This window comes from Astatotilapia calliptera, chromosome 7, assembly GCF_964374335.1.
Source record: "Astatotilapia calliptera chromosome 7, fAstCal68.1, whole genome shotgun sequence".
Classification (NCBI taxonomy): Eukaryota; Metazoa; Chordata; class Actinopteri; order Cichliformes; family Cichlidae; genus Astatotilapia; species Astatotilapia calliptera.
This window is the reverse complement of record NC_137428.1, coordinates 24,329,907-24,347,200: the sequence shown is the minus strand read 5'-3', so window position 1 is coordinate 24,347,200 and position 17,294 is coordinate 24,329,907. Positions and strand designations below refer to the sequence as shown.

At 39.2% G+C, this 17,294-nt stretch overlaps 1 protein-coding gene across 1 annotated transcript; it reads left to right on the top strand.

The window, feature by feature from the left end:
- On the top strand, positions 1-5,608 carry LOC145430025 (ATP-dependent RNA helicase DDX54-like). The gene is made up of 6 exons (XM_080304275.1): positions 1-149; positions 4,018-4,166; positions 4,257-4,370; positions 4,459-4,569; positions 4,685-4,776; positions 4,940-5,608. The coding sequence occupies exons 3-6, from the start codon at positions 4,321-4,323 to the stop codon at positions 5,179-5,181; spliced, it is 495 nt and encodes a 164-aa protein (XP_080160401.1). The 5' UTR covers positions 1-149; positions 4,018-4,166; positions 4,257-4,320; the 3' UTR covers positions 5,182-5,608.
- The last annotated feature ends 11,686 nt before the right edge of the window (positions 5,609-17,294 follow it).

The window sequence follows — 17,294 nt, the reverse complement described above, 5'->3', positions numbered from 1 at the left end:
GGTCCATCTCGGCTAGTGACACTCGGCTAGTGGACAAATTCAGCAAGCAGAGAGAAGACCGAGCTGCAGAAAGCAGGCTGCAGCAGCCAACCAACCCCACCACTACTGCTGACTGCGACATTACAGAAAAGGTTGAGAGTGATTTAAAAGTAAGCATGGGTGAAGTATTGCTTCTTTCTTTCTTCCCTGGATTGCTGTAGTTGCAGGTTTACATCAGTTTCATTAAGGATTAAGCACACATTGAACTCCAGGAAATCATAAATGAAAGTGTGGATATTACCTGTCCACAGATTCATGGTGACGTAACTGCTCTTTTAACTGTTTGGTGACTTTGCTTTGTTTGGCGATTGTAGAAATGGTTTACATGAGCTTATAGCTGAGATTCAGAGGTTTCTGCAGCTCTTATATTTCTGACCTCTTGTTATAACCGATTAAATGCGATCTCCTCCCTTTTGCCCCCATTTTTGGTGGTGTGGGTGCAAATGATCAGGCATGACATTCTCAAAATAAATCAGATAAGATACTGCAAATAATTATTTCTGCATTTGTGCGATTGAAATGAATTGAAAATGTGTATGCAATGATACAGTTTTAAAGATTTGGCCTAAATAATTTTTCGAGTGAATGAGCCTAAACATGATGACCTAACCAGTGACACCGTGTCACCGGTGACACACACACACACACACACACACACACACACACACACACACACACACACACACACACACACACACACACACACACACACACACACACACACACACAAATGTATGACTTTGCCGGTTTCAGCTGAAACAATTTCAGTGTTTCAAACCATGTTCCAGGATTTTTCCTTCACCGTTTATGAGGTTTCAAGAAGAAGATGATATGAATGTTTGAAAAAGTTATAGATGAAAAGATTCGATGAAAAATACTCAAAGGATAAATTCAATTGTTTATTGTTTTATGAATAAGTTGAAAAAGAAAAAGTTAAACAAGTAAATAAAGAAACAAGGTAAAATGAAGTAAGAACAAAACGTTAACAAGTAAATAATGAAACAAGGTAAAATGAAGTAAGAACAAAACGTTAACAAGTAAATAAAGAAACAAGGTAAAATGAAGTAAGAACAAAAAGTTAAGTAAATAATGAAACAAGGTAAAATGAAGTAAGAACAAAACGTTAACAAGTAAATAATGAAACAAGGTAAAATGAAGTAAGAACAAAACGTTAACAAGTAAATAAAGAAACAAGGTAAAATGAAGTAAGAACAAAAAGTTAAGTAAATAATGAAACAAGGTAAAATGAAGTAAGAACAAAACGTTAACAAGTAAATAATGAAACAAGGTAAAATGAAGTAAGAACGAAACGTTAACAAGTAAATAATGAAACAAGGTAAAATGAAGTAAGAACAAAAAGTTAAGTAAATAATGAAACAAGGTAAAATGAAGTAAGAACAAAACGTTAAGTAAATAATGAAACAAGGTAAAATGAAGTAAGAACAAAACGTTAACAAGTAAATAATGAAACAAGGTAAAATGAAGTAAGAACGAAACGTTAACAAGTAAATAATGAAACAAGGTAAAATGAAGTAAGAACAAAAAGTTAAGTAAATAATGAAACAAGGTAAAATGAAGTAAGCACAAAAAGTTAAGTAAATAATGAAACAAGGTAAAATGAAGTAAGCACAAAAAGTTAAGTAAATATTGAAACAAGGTAGAGGAGAGAAAACCCCAACAATCCCCTCTGAGCACGCACTAGGCGACAGTGGGGAGGAAAAACTGCCTTTAAACGGGCAGAAACCTCCGGCAGAACCAGGCTCAAGAGGGGACAGTCAACTGCCGGGACTGGTTGGGGTGGTGAACAGAGGTGGAGCAAGACGAGGCTACACCTGCTGAGGAAGCAGTAGAGTTCCTCCTCCAGGGCCAGCGGAAGCGTTTGTTCTTCTTTTTCATGCAGTTTTCTACAAGAGCTTTTTTTTCCAGGATGAGGGTTCTCAACTCATCGATGGTTTCTTTGTTTTGTTTCTCAAGCTTCTTGCATGTTTTCTCCACCTCTTCCAAGGTTGCTTGTTTTTCTTCAAGCTTTTCCCTGAGCTCTTTGGATGTTTCCTCCTGCATTATCTTGTCCTTGTGCATGTCTGCGTTTCTTTGTTGTACTTCTTTGTACATGTCTTGTAGCTCCTCATTTCTTTTGTGGATATCTTGGAGCGTACGCTGCAGGTCGTCATGTATGTTGTCTTGTTCTTGCTTTTGCGCCTGCATTTCAGTGTGTTTGCGCTTCAAGTTGTTGTATTCCAACAATATCCCCTTAGTGAGCTCTGAGTTGTTTCTTGCCATTTGCTCCATCCTTTTCTGCATGTGCGAGCATTGTTTGTCCAGTTTTTCTTTTTCCCCTTCTAGTTGCTTTTTCTCGTGAAGAAGGTCTTTATTTTGGCGCAGAGTATCATCCACCTTCTCTTTCAGCGTTCTGTATTTTTCCTCCGTGACTTTGAGTTTGTGCTCCATGTCTCTTTGCTTTTTCTCCTGTTCTTCCTTCTGTTGGAGGATTTCTTTATTTTTTTTCACAGCTTCATCGAAGTTTGTTTGGAGCAGCCGATTCATTTGGTCCATATATTGGAGATCCCATTCTGTCTTCTCAACAGTAGCTTTGCTGTCTTTAAGCTGGTTGGACATCTCCTTTAGTTCCACGCTCTTTTGCTTGTTTTCCTTAATTAGGAAGACAATCTGCTCTCGGGCTTGTCCAAACTTGATTCCCCAACCCTCATTAATAATATTTATGTCGGGCTGGCGTTTTTGTCTTTCTTCCAGGTTCTTATTTTGCGCTTCCATCTGTCTACACTTCTCCTCCAGTTGAAGTTTCTCTTCTTCAATCTGTTGAATTTTATTCTGGAGATGGTAGTTTTCCTTCTTACTGTCATGTAATGCCCTTTGGACGGCTAAGAGGTCACTTGGCTGGCCACGACAGGAAGGAGAAGCGGCGTAATCTTTTTGCCTTGGTTGGTGTCTTGTTGGATACATGTTGAAGGTTGTACACGACAACAACGAAAAGGTTTCCAAAAGTTTCTGTGGTGAACGCGTGAAGGCTGCAAACACAAATGCTGCGAAGACACGAACTAAAAAACTGCTGTTTCTCACCCCTGTTTAAGGACAAACTTCAAAGGATCAAAGTGTAGTGACATCATAACTCCGTGAGCCAATGAGATTGTCATGTGACATTTTGGAATGGAGATATTTTTTTTTAAACCGTTTTCAAATGTAACTTAATATTTGACTGTTTCTTAACTGACCTGTTTAGCTGATTAAGAAATGAATTGAAACGAGCATCACTAACGTTATATAACAGACAACAGAAAAAAACAGGGTTTTTTTTCTAAGTAATAGAGGTATAATACATTTTTTTAAATTTAAAAAAAAAATTATCCTACTTTTTATAAGAGGGAACATTATTTAAAGAATATGTATTTAATTGGAAAACTCTCTATTCATCTAAAGGCTATAACAAAAAAGGTGAGCTTCCTGCTCAAAAATGAAATGACCAAAATAAATGGAGCATTTCTCTGCAATTACAAACTCTGTGTAAACAATCTTGGTTTCAAAATAAGGCTAATGCTGGTGAGATGTCATCACAGGTGTAAATATTACTGCAGATGTTACTATGTCAAAGTCTCACAACTGTCTTATGTTTATTTATGTAGGCAAGACCTACTTTTCACTTCTTTGCTTTGCTATATGTTCTTGAGTGTATTAGTTTGCCAGCAGCACGAACATGTACTAGTGTCAATAATAATCGTACGGTGGATTAGAAAACCTGCTCACAAGTTGAATAAACACCCAGGATTGTTTCATCATTTTCATTCAAAACCAATATTTGAGTCAAAATGAGAAAGTTGTTTGTGCTGTCTGATGAAGAAGAAGCAAAATAAAGTGCAGTTTTGATGTAGATGATGTTGTATACAAACTAGAAGAGGAAGATAGTAGGATCTCTGTATCATGCTTTGTCACTTTGTACCATGTAATTCTTTCTATTTCCACCAGGGGGTGTTTTCAGAAGTGGTAGGTGGTAAAAGAAGAGGTCAGCAGGAAGATGGCGAAGAGCGACCAAAGACCAAGAAAAAGAGGCAGTCAGGCAAAGATGAAGAGTATTATATCCCTTACAGACCTAAAGACTTTGACTCTGAGAGAGGGTGAGGCATTAAACTGTTGCATCTGTTTCTTTAAAAAATGTGAATGGCTTTGTGTTTTATGCTGTTTTGTCCTGTGTTATGCGTCGACAGGTTGAGTCTCGGTGGAGAGGGCAGTGCTTTTGAACAGCAGGCCTCTTCAGCTGTCCTTGATCTCATGGGAGATGAAGGCGATCGCCTTAACCAGCAGAAGAAAATGATGAAATGGTACAAATTTCCCTATGTTTGACTCAGTATCCACAAAATGGTCATTTCAAACTATAATTTAAAGTCTTTTTTCCCCCTTCTTTTTTAGGGACCGTAAGAGGAAGCGTTTTGTGAGAGAAACGGGAAAAGAAGACCAGAAGAAGAAGATCAAAACAGACAGCGGTCAGGTTATCAGTAACAAGAAGAACAGGAAGAACTTGTATCCTTCCAACAAAAAGCTTCTCTGTGTGCTGCTCTCAATGACCCTCTTCTCTACTCCTATGACAATATTAAGCTGTACTGTGAAGATGTTGTATCACTTGACAACATGTCAGTTATGAGGAGTGGAAGAAAAAATACAAGATTGATGATACAGGATCTGGATCAGATGGAGAAACAGGCGGAGGAGGCAGGAAGCCAGCAAGAGGTAGGAAGGCATCAAAATGAATAGCACAAACATGTCTGCCTGTTAAATATAGACCATCAGCCACCATGTTTTAACTCAACTCTAAAGGTAAATACTTCAAGTCCCTCTTCCAGCCTTGCGAGCTATAACCTCCAACCTCTTTGTTGTGTCGTGCCTCTCCCAGGTCGTGGCCGTGGCCGACGAGGTCCAAACGTACAGAGCTCCGGTGACCACAAAGCACGCTCGGAGCTGAAAACAAAGGATCAGATCATGAAGCAGCGCAAGAAAAAGCAGAAGCACCAGTTCCTGCAGGGCGGGGGGATGAGGAAGCTCCGCTCCAAGAACAAAAAGTGGCTCGGAGAAGTTAAAAAGTCAGGTTTTGGAAGGGGTGCCCATAAGAAAGGCAAGCTGAGGAAGAAACTGTGAGGAGGACAGAGGGTTGATGGTGTGGAGGACATCACGAGGAACTGGGTGATAAGCGTCAGAATCATCTGAGAACATCACCAAAGATTTTCCTGGTGCTTTGTGTGACTGTAGATTAAGGAGAAAATCATTTGTGAATCTTTACACTGCAGAAATGCACGTCACTTCTTCCTTGATGGCCTGCTGAACTCTGCGTTTGCCACAGAGTGATGTTTAATTATGATCCACTAACCTGGATTTACTACTTGTAAGCATGTTGGCTGTCTAATAAAAGTGTTTTGGAGTACTGAAATATGTCTTATCAAAATGGTAAAATACAGATATTAAATATTGTGTGCTTAATTTGCAGTTAGTTTCAAAAATCGTCTCGCCCATCTTTTCTTAAAATAAGAGGTGCTCTATAAAAATGACATTAAATTCTGTAAACATGCTCTATTTGCAATTATTTATCATTACTGTTGTCCAAGTGGTCTCATTTCAAAGTTGAAAGCGAGCATCGGAACGGGCAAGAAAGGCGACTTTTAATTGACTTTGAATGTGTTGTGGTTACTGATATCAGATGGGCTGGGTTGAGAAACTGGCTTAGAATTCCTCTTGCCTTCAGCATGGCCACGCCCCTCTGACTTCTGCAATCAACAAGGCATTTTTACCCAGGGAAATGTTTATTTCGCTTTTCAGTTTGGACTGTTCTCTGTAAATTCCTGAGAAAATTTGAGAAGATCAGGAGTGTCTGAAAAACGTAAAACAGTCCATCTGTCACCAACAGCAATGCTGCCTTCAAAGTCACTTAAATCAACTTTTTTTTCTGGCATGTGATTGGCTGATTAGATATTTGCATTCAGAAGCAGCTGAATAGGTTCGTGGATAGTGGGTCTGTATTGTGTTATTGTATATTGTTTTTTCCAGTTATTGCTCTGGTATAGAAGTTTTTTTTCTTTAAGTAATTTAGTAATTCTAACATCTCCGCTTATGTGAAGTGTAGACCTAATAGTAAACATCATTTACATGTCCAGTTTTCAAATATTTTTAATCTTGTCTGGTAAAGTTTTCTTTTTTTTGTAATTCACTTACATTTAGGGAAGGAAAGTTTGAAGAAAGGAAATTTGACGTGTATGTTCTAAGATAACGGTGACATTGACGACCTTTATTATAACTGTATTGGGCATGTTCACTTAACCAACAAAAATAACAAACCAACAAAATAAGAAAGAGAATTAATGTTTTATAAAAAGAAACAATGACCAAGCCATCAGTTACTTTATATGCCTACAATATCCACATCCCGTTCCCAAAAAGTCAGTGGTCTCCTGTCTGAATGACTACCGTCCTGTTGCACTGACATCCGTCATCATGAAGTGCCTGGAGCGGCTGGTCAAAGGTCACATCTGCTCCTCCCTCCCTGACACACTGGACCCTCTTCATTTTGCCTATCGGACAAACAGAGCCACAGAGGATGCCATCGCCCTGGCAACGCACACCACCCTCACTCACCTGGAGAAAGGGAATACATATGCAAGGATGCTCTTCATCGACTACAGCTCGGCATTTAACACCATCATCCCCTCAAAACTTGCCGCGGAGCTCGTCGACCTTGGGCTGGAAACACCTATCTGCAGATGGATTCTAAACTTCCTCACAAACAGGCCCCAGGTGGTGAAAGTTGGTAAGCACACCTCCTCACCACTCATCCTAAACACAGGTACGCCACAGGGTTGTGTGCTTAGCCCCCTCCTATATTCCCTGACTGTGTTGCTAAACACGAGTCCAACATCATCATCAAGTTTGCGGATGACACAACCATCATAAGCCTCATCACAGGCAATGATGAGACGGCCTATAGAGAGGAGGTGATGGCACTGTACGAGTGGTGTCTGGAAAATAACCTGACTCTCAACATCAGCAAAACTAGAGAAATGATAGTGGACTACCGGAAACGACCAGTCAGAGAACACCAGCCCAGCCACATCAACGGTGTCAAGGTCGAAAGGGTCAGCAGCTTCAAGTTCCTTGGAGTCAACATCACAGAGGACTTCTCCTGGACCCTTCACACAGACACTGCTATCAGGAAAGCTCGCCAGCGGCTTTACTTCCTGAGGAGGCTGAGGAAGTTTGGCATGAACGCCAACATCACCTCAAATTTTTACAGGTGTGCAATTGAGAGCTTGCTGACCAGCTGCATCACAGTTTGGTACAAAAGCTGCTCTGCCAGCAGCCGTAAATCACTACAGAGGGTGGTGAAGACAGCAGAGCACATCACTGGCACGAGGCTTCCTGCCATTCAGGACATTTATCTTCAGCGATGCCTCCGTAAAGCACACAGCATCATCAAGGACCACAGCCACCCAGCACATCAGCTGGCGTTACAGACGTTACAGGAGTCTGTCTGCTCGGACTACAAGACTACAAAACAGTTTTTACCACCAAGCCATACGACACCTCAACCACAACACTTAAACCCACACAACACAGTCCACGGGACGCACTCAGAAGCTACCCTACAGCTTCACAAGTACTCTGTTTAATCTGCACTGGTCACTCCACTTTATTGTTATTGATATTTATATTTAAAAGTGCAATACTGTGATTTTCTGCTGCTCATTCCTGTGCAATATCCCATCTGCCCTCCCGTCATATTTCTTTTCAAGATTTTCTTATTTAATCACTAGTGTACATATATTTATATTTATAGATACATATATATTTAGTCATCTTTTCTCTTTTACCACGTCTCTCTAATATTTTGCTCCTTACTATTTTTCTATTTTTTTTTATTATTTTATTATATTTTCTTATACTGTACCATGCTGCTGAGTGACTGCTGCTCGTCAAACACATTTCATTGCAATGTTGACCCTGTGCTAACTTGCATATGACAAATAAAACTGAAAACTGAACTAAAACGGATTTATTTTTATTAATAAGATTGGAAATGTAAGATATTACTAGATAAATTTACAAAAGAAATTTTAACAGTGTGGATTTTAGTATCTGCTTTTTCTCTATTATTTATTGTATATATATATTTTTTACATTAAGTCAATTGATTAAAAAAAGGTTTATTTTTTCAATTTCTCTATTGTCCCACAAGGGGAAATTAGTTTAGCAGCAGGATATAAATAAACAGAACAATACTATAAAATAATAATGACAATAATAGTGATAGAAAGTCCAAGGACAGTTATTTGCCATTGAGGAGACAAGATGCAGTGGGGATAAAAGAGACCTGGAGTCTTTTAGTCTTCCTCACAGGTACGCTAAAACGGCGGCCGGAAGGCAACAACTCAAACTCACTGTGAAGTGGATGGTTCAAACAATTAATAATAGAATGAGCCTTTCTAAGCACATTTCTATTGTAAATGGCCAAAAGTCCATCTTGCCAGCGCCCTGAAATTTTGCTAACAGTTTTTACCAGAAGTCCCAACCGATTCTTATTCTTCACCGTCAGGTTACCAAACCAGGCAGCGATACAAAAAGACATCACAGATTCGATAAAACGTCTATAAAACAAAGACAACATCTCAGATGAGACGTTAAAAGATCTCATTTTCCTTAAAAAGAACAGTTTTTGTTGAACTTTTTTAGTAGTGGCATCAGCATGAGATTCAAAACACAGTTTATGGTCAAGTACCACACCTAGAAATTTATAACTCTCAACGATCCCAATATCAGCAGTTTTAATGATAGTGGGTGATGAGCTATAAAAGGACTTCCTAAAATCAGTAATCATGTCTTTAGTTTTTGACACATTAAGTGAAAGGAAGGACTCATCACACCAATTCACAAAATCATCTACAACCTGTCCATGGCCTGACTCGTCCCCCACTAGAAGACTGACGATCACTGTGTCGTCAGCAAACTTCAGGATGTGTCTGTTCGTGAAATTGCTGCGACACTCATTCGTGTACAGAATGGACAGAAGGGGAGAGAGGCAGCAACCCTGGGGTGATCCAGTAGAGGAGAGCACATCAGAAAATACATGATTCACCCTCACGCATTGTGACCTATTAGTCAGAAAGTCTGTCACCCAGCCGACCAGACTAGTGTCAAGCTTGAAATGATTGTAAAGCCTGTCAGCAAGTAAGAAGGGTTGAATTGTATTGAATGAAAGTCAGCAAATAATAATCTTGCATGGGTGTGGGGGGCCTCAAGATGCTTATACAAGAGATGCAGGAGTGTGACAACAGCGTCCTCCACACCTCTCCCTGCTCTATAGGTGAACTGGAAAGGGTCAAGATGGTGTTCAACATGCATTAAAATCTTCTTAATTATCTTCTCAAATGACTTCATCACTAAAGAAGTTAGAGCCACAGGCCTATAATCATTCAGCACCTTAGGAGAACTGCCCTTAGCAACAGGAACAATGACAGCATGTTTCCAAATCTTAGGTACTGTCTGTAGCTCTAAAGAAAGTGAGAAGATATGGTGAAAAATCCCACTCAGCTGATCAGTACCTGTCCACAGATGTTGTCAGGTCCAGACTCTTGCTTTTAGTGTGTCTAAAAAGATTAGCTACCCCCCTCTCATCAATACAAATTGATGGGGGAGTGACAGTCTTTTCCCTCAGTGTGCTGGTCTGCCTAGAACAGTCAAAGTTCTCAAAACGAAGGTAAAAACTGTTAAGACTGTCTGCCAGATGTTTGTCAGCGGTAAACCCCTCTAAGGTAATATTACTTTTACCTTTCGTCTGTAGCCCTGCCATTGTTTTCATACCAAGCCAAGCTCTTTTGAGGTTGTTACTGCTGAGTTCTGTCTCAATCTTATTTCTATACCTCATCTTGGCAATCTTTATTGCAGCCCTCACCTCCTTCCTCAATATTCTCATAGTGGGAACGTCTCCCTCGTTAAAAGCAATTTTCCTTTTAAGAATCAGATCCTTAATATCTTTAGAGAGCCACGGTTTGTTATTAGGGAAAGTCTTAAATTCTCTGACTGGAATCACAGAGTCTTTGCTACACACTACATCAGTGAGTTCATCCAAATCAGAAGTGCTCTCTTGAAACAAGGACCAATCAGTGCAATCAAAACACCCCTGAAGGGCAACACAACTGTCTTTTGTCCAGACATTAGTCCGCTTCACACAGGCCTTCTCCCTCCTAATCACAGATCTGTAAGCAGGGAGGAGAAGAATAACATTGTGATCCGAAGAACCTAGCGCAGGTCCGGCCACAGACTTATATGCCCCCTTAATTGGTCCATAACACAAATCCAGCGTTTTGTTATGCCTTGTAGGACAAGTGACATATTGAAAGAAATTGTTCAGTAATTTCTTAAGATTACAAATGTTAAAATCACCAAGAATAAAATTAGGAGCATCCGGTGAGAGAGTCTGCAGATCGTGTACCACTTTAAAAATGGCATCGGCAGCAACTTTAACGTCAGCTTTAGGATGAATGTAAACAACAGTGACAAAAATTTGAGGGAATTCCCTCGGTAAGTAAAAAGGCCTGACAGATACTGACAGGAGCTCGATGTCAGGAAGACACAACCGCTCCCGCACAGTAAAGTTATTACACCAGCCCTGGTTGATATACAAACATACCCTTCCTCCGTGAGATTTGCATGTTACTCCACAGTTCCGATCCAATCTGACAGGGGTCCTAAAGCCGCTGATTTGCAGTGAAGTATCACTGTCCATATCGGTCAGCCACATCTCGGTAAGTGCCATCAGACAAGCCTCCCTGTATTCCCATAGATGAAGCACATTTCCTTGTAATTCATCCGTTTTGTTCCTAAGAGATTGGACATTGGCCAGAATCATAGAAGGCAGAGGAACACGATTCTTCCTCCGAAGTTTTCTTACACGCTGATGCACGCCACCTTTCTTTCCACATTTTCTCAAGCGGCGGGGCTTTCCAAAATTAGTCTTTGACCGGGCAAATAAATCCTCACCAAGAATCACATCTGTCCGAGCATTAGAAGAGTCGTACATAGACAAACAGGACCACTGTAATCCAAGTAGTTCCTCGCGTGTATAAGTGATTGTCAGTGAGAGTGAATGACTCCAGGTGAATATCGCCAACAACAATAAAACTAAGGTGTAGAAGTTCTCCATCTCGGCAAAAAAAAAAAAAAAAAAACTCATAAAAAGTTAAAACCACGGTTAAGAACAGAGTTAAAACAAAGTTAAAAACAAAAAGAAAAAGCCAGTAAACACCTGCTGCAGGTCGCCACAAGAGCAGCCCATCAGAGCCTCATGAGTGAAAAAAGTCTGCTACATAATAGTATGTAGCAGACTTTTTTCACTCATCAGTGATGCGCTGGCTCTGTCACATGTGAGTGTTTTTTTTTTTTTTTTTTTTTTACCGTATTTCAATACATCATGTAATTTATTTCCTGCAGAAGATCCAACAGTCAATCATCTGACCAAAGAGACTTCTGTCATTCCTTCAGCTGCTTGGCAGGTGCAAAATATGACCACATGCGCAGCACAAGAAAGAGCAACACAACACAGTCGAAGAGCAGGAGTCCATCTGGATGTGATTACAATGCTCCTGTTGTTTCGGGATGATATGCATACATACCATAAAAAGTTACCCATTTATTCATTGCTGCTGGCTCCTGACTCATGAAGACTTGAGGCTTTCAGTTGTCTGTGTGAAAGCAGCTGAAGATGAAGAACAATAGATTGGTACAAATTAGAGATGGCACGATACCACTTTTTTATGTCCGATACCGATATCATAAATTTGGATATCTGCCGATACCGATATGAATCCGATATAGTGTGTTTTTTAATCAATAAAACGTTTTTTTAATATCTTGCTGCATTTTGTATAAGTTTATACTCAAGTTTAAATAAATAACAACACTAAAGCTATTCTGTTATACCTGTAGGTAAAAAATACACTGCGCCCAAAATATTTCATAGTTCAGCAACACTGATCAATCTAATAAACTTAAACCTACTCCATCCTCCCTATTCTGGTATTTTAAAGAGTACTTAGCAGAAATATTAAGCAACCTAACTAATAGGGTTGCAAACTCCGAGCAAAAAATAAAATAAAAATAGGGAACCACCCTCCACCTCATGATGCTTAATCGATGTAATCAAATTTAATTTGATGCAGGGGGGAAAATGCACAGAAATAAATTATTTTTCAAGAATAATTTAATAGATTCAACATCTTTCTTCAACAGAATTGCAGACTGCACAGATGGTATCTTCCCTATATTTTACATCAGATTAAAACTTTGGGTGTAAGAGTCAGATAATTATTTATTAAAAGCTAGACATTTTAAATGAGAATAAGAAAGAAAAGTATGTCTTTGTGCCCCCCTTTTCCCTGTTCATGCCCTTTCGGCCCCCCTGGCTAAACTTTGCTAGATCCGCCCCTGCACAGTTACCAGCCGTCAGCTAGAAAAGGATCCTGGTGTAGAAAGTAATATTAAATAAATTCTAACAACAGCTTATCAAGCTTAATAGTGCTGCTGTTGTTCAGCTGCTGGTTTCCTCTTTCTGGTGAGAAGTTGGCCAAAAACAAAGAAGAGAGACAGACTCACAACAGAAAAGCCGATCAGCTGATCATTAAGCAGTTTCACGATTGAAGTAGCAGCAGGAGAGAGAGAGAGAGGCAGTCGCTCCATATATCTGTTGTTAAGCTTAACATGGGAACACTTTATAGACATTCAGAGATGAACTTGCACACTTGCTTTACTTCTCTCTGGGATAACTTCCTCGGAGATGAAATGCTGGTTTGGTAGCAAGGCTAGAAATACACCATCACGTGATGCATACTTCTACGGTTATGAGCCGAGTTACGCCGTGTGGCAAGTTTTGTGGGGTGCTTTTTTGATATTTAATGGATCGATTACATTTTTTATTTCTCACCGATATCTGATCCAGTAATTTGGGTCAGTATCGGACTGATACCGATACGTAATATCGGATCGGTCCATCTCGGCTAGTGACACTCGGCTAGTGGACAAATTCAGCAAGCAGAGAGAAGACCGAGCTGCAGAAAGCAGGCTGCAGCAGCCAACCAACCCCACCACTACTGCTGACTGCGACATTACAGAAAAGGTTGAGAGTGATTTAAAAGTAAGCATGGGTGAAGTATTGCTTCTTTCTTTCTTCCCTGGATTGCTGTAGTTGCAGGTTTACATCAGTTTCATTAAGGATTAAGCACACATTGAACTCCAGGAAATCATAAATGAAAGTGTGGATATTACCTGTCCACAGATTCATGGTGACGTAACTGCTCTTTTAACTGTTTGGTGACTTTGCTTTGTTTGGCGATTGTAGAAATGGTTTACATGAGCTTATAGCTGAGATTCAGAGGTTTCTGCAGCTCTTATATTTCTGACCTCTTGTTATAACCGATTAAATGCGATCTCCTCCCTTTTGCCCCCATTTTTGGTGGTGTGGGTGCAAATGATCAGGCATGACATTCTCAAAATAAATCAGATAAGATACTGCAAATAATTATTTCTGGATTTGTGCGATTGAAATGAATTGAAAATGTGTATGCAATGATACAGTTTTAAAGATTTGGCCTAAATAATTTTTCGAGTGAATGAGCCTAAACATGATGACCTAACCAGTGACACACCGTGTCACCTGTGAGACACACACACACACACACACACACACACACACACACACACACACACACACACACACACACACACACACACACACACACACACACACACACAAATGTATGACTTTGCCGGTTTCAGCTGAAACAATTTCAGTGTTTCAAACCATGTTCCAGGATTTTTCCTTCACCATTTATGAGGTTTCAAGAAGAAGATAAACGACAGATATGATTGTTTGAAAAAGTTATAGATGAAAAGATTCGATGAAAAATACTCAAAGGATAAATTCAATTGTTTATTGTTTTATGAATAAGTTGAAAAAGAAAAAGTTAAACAAGTAAATAAAGAAACAAGGTAAAATGAAGTAAGAACAAAACGTTAAGAAGTAAATAATGAAACAAGGTAAAATGAAGTAAGAACGAAACGTTAACAAGTAAATAAAGAAACAAGGTAAAATGAAGTAAGAACAAAAAGTTAAGTAAATAATGAAACAAGGTAAAATGAAGTAAGAACAAAACGTTAACAAGTAAATAATGAAACAAGGTAAAATGAAGTAAGAACAAAACGTCAACAAGTAAATAATGAAACAAGGTAAAATGAAGTAAGAACGAAACGTCAACAAGTAAATAAAGAAACAAGGTAAAATGAAGTAAGAACAAAAAGTTAAGTAAATAATGAAACAAGGTAAAATGAAGTAAGAACAAAACGTTAACAAGTAAATAAAGAAACAAGGTAAAATGAAGTAAGAACAAAACGTCAACAAGTAAATAATGAAACAAGGTAAAATGAAGTAAGAACGAAACGTCAACAAGTAAATAATGAAACAAGGTAAAATGAAGTAAGAACGAAACGTCAACAAGTAAATAATGAAACAAGGTAAAATGAAGTAAGAACGAAACGTTAACAAGTAAATAATGAAACAAGGTAAAATGAAGTAAGAACAAAAAGTTAAGTAAATAAAGAAACAAGGTAAAATGAAGTAAGCACAAAAAGTTAAGTAAATAATGAAACAAGGTAGAGGAGAGAAAACCCCAACAATCCCCTCTGAGCACGCACTAGGCGACAGTGGGGAGGAAAAACTGCCTTTAAACGGGCAGAAACCTCCGGCAGAACCAGGCTCAGGAGGGGACAGTCAACTGCCGGGACTGGTTGGGGTGGTGAACAGAGGTGGAGCAAGACGAGGCTACACCAGGTGAGGAAGCAGTAGAGTTCCTCCTCCAGGGCCAGCGGAAGCGTTTGTTCTTCTTTTTCATGCAGTTTTCTACAAGAGCTTTTTTTTCCAGGATGAGGGTTCTCAACTCATCGATGGTTTCTACGTTTTGTTTCTCAAGCTTCTTGCACGTTTTCTCCACCTCTTCCAAGGTTGCTTGTTTTTCTTCAAGCTTTTCCCTGAGCTCTTTGGATGTTTCCTCCTGCATTATCTTGTCCTTGTGCATGTCTGCGTTTCTCTGTTGTACTTCTTTGTACATGTCTTGTAGCTCCTCATTTCTTTTGTGGATATCTTGGAGCGTACGCTGCAGGTCGTCATGTATGTTGTCTTGTTCTTGCTTTTGCGCCTGCATTTCAGTGTGTTTGCGCTTCAAGTTGTTGTATTCCAACAATATCCCCTTAGTGAGCTCGGAGTTGTTTCTTGCCATTTGCTCCATCCTTTTCTGCATGTGCGAGCATTGTTTGTCCAGTTTTTCTTTTTCCCCTTCTAGTTGCTTTTTCTCTTGAAGAAGGTCTTTGTTTTGGCGCAGAGTATCATCCACCTTCTCTTTCAGCGTTCTGTATTTTTCCTCCGTGACTTTGAGTTTGTGCTCCATGTCTCTTTGCTTTTTCTCCTGTTCTTCCTTCTGTTGGAGGATTTCTTTATTTTTTTTCACAGCTTCATCGAAGTTTGTTTGGAGCAGCCGATTCATTTGGTCCATATATTGGAGATCCCATTCTGTCTTCTCAACAGTAGCTTTGCTGTCTTTAAGCTGGTTGGACATCTCCTTTAGTTCCACGCTCTTTTGCTTGTTTTCCTTAATTAGGAAGACAATCTGCTCTCGGGCTTGTCCAAACTTGATTCCCCAACCCTCATTAATAATATTTATGTCGGGCTGGCGTTTTTGTCTTTCTTCCAGGTTCTTATTTTGCGCTTCCATCTGTCTACACTTCTCCTCCAGTTGAAGTTTCTCTTCTTCAATCTGTTGAATTTTATTCTGGAGATGGTAGTTTTCCTTCTTACTGTCATGTAATGCCCTTTGGACGGCTAAGAGGTCACTTGGCTGGCCACGACAGGAAGGAGAAGCGGCGTAATCTTTTTGCCTTGGTTGGTGTCTTGTTGGATACATGTTGAAGGTTGTACACGACAACAACGAAAAGGTTTCCAAAAGTTTCTGTGGTGAACGCGTGAAGGCTGCAAACACAAATGCTGCGAAGACACGAACTAAAAAACTGCTGTTTCTCACCCCTGTTTAAGGACAAACTTCAAAGGATCAAAGTGTAGTGACATCATAACTCCGTGAGCCAATGAGATTGTCATGTGACATTTTGGAATGGAGATATTTTTTTTTAAACCGTTTTCAAATGTAACTTAATATTTGACTGTTTCTTAACTGACCTGTTTAGCTGATTAAGAAATGAATTGAAACGAGCATCACTAACGTTATATAACAGACAACAGAAAAAAACAGGGTTTTTTTTCTAAGTAATAGAGGTATAATACATTTTTTTAAATTTAAAAAAAAAATTATCCTACTTTTTATAAGAGGGAACATTATTTAAAGAATATGTATTTAATTGGAAAACTCTCTATTCATCTAAAGGCTATAACAAAAAAGGTGAGCTTCCTGCTCAAAAATGAAATGACCAAAATAAATGGAGCATTTCTCTGCAATTACAAACTCTGTGTAAACAATCTTGGTTTCAAAATAAGGCTAATGCTGGTGAGATGTCATCACAGGTGTAAATATTACTGCAGATGTTACTATGTCAAAGTTTCACAACTGTCTTATGTTTATTTATGTAGGCAAGACCTACTTTTCACTTTTTTGCTTTGCTATATGTTCTTGAGTGTATTAGTTTGCCAGCAGCACGAACATGTACTAGTGTCAATAATAATCGTACGGTGGATTAGAAAACCTGCTCACAAGTTGAATAAACACCCAGGATTGTTTCATCATTTTCATTCAAAACCAATATTTGAGTCAAAATGAGAAAGTTGTTTGTGCTGTCTGATGAAGAAGAAGCAAAATAAAGTGCAGTTTTGATGTAGATGATGTTGTATACAAACTAGAAGAGGAAGATAGTAGGATCTCTGTATCATGCTTGTCACTTTGTACCATGTAATTCTTTCTATTTCCACCAGGGGGTGTTTTCAGAAGTGGTAGGTGGTAAAAGAAGAGGTCAGCAGGAAGATGGCGAAGAGCGACCAAAGACCAAGAAAAAGAGGCAGTCAGGCAAAGATGAAGAGTATTATATCCCTTACAGACCTAAAGACTTTGACTCTGAGAGAGGGTGAGGCATTAAACTGTTGCATCTGTTTCTTTAAAAAATGTGAATGGCTTTGTGTTTTATCCTGTTTTGTCCTGTGTTATGCGTCGACAGGTTGA

Excerpts from the sequence above, each read along its gene's own strand:
- LOC145430025 (XM_080304275.1), top strand. The coding sequence starts at position 4,321 with ATGGGAGATGAAGGCGATCGCCTTAACCAGCAGAAGAAAATGATGAAA. Across the intron at positions 4,371-4,458 it reads CAGAAGAAAATGATGAAATG|GGACCGTAAGAGGAAGCGTT; the intron begins GTACAAATTTCC and ends CTTCTTTTTTAG. Across the intron at positions 4,777-4,939 it reads AGGCAGGAAGCCAGCAAGAG|GTCGTGGCCGTGGCCGACGA; the intron begins GTAGGAAGGCAT and ends TGCCTCTCCCAG.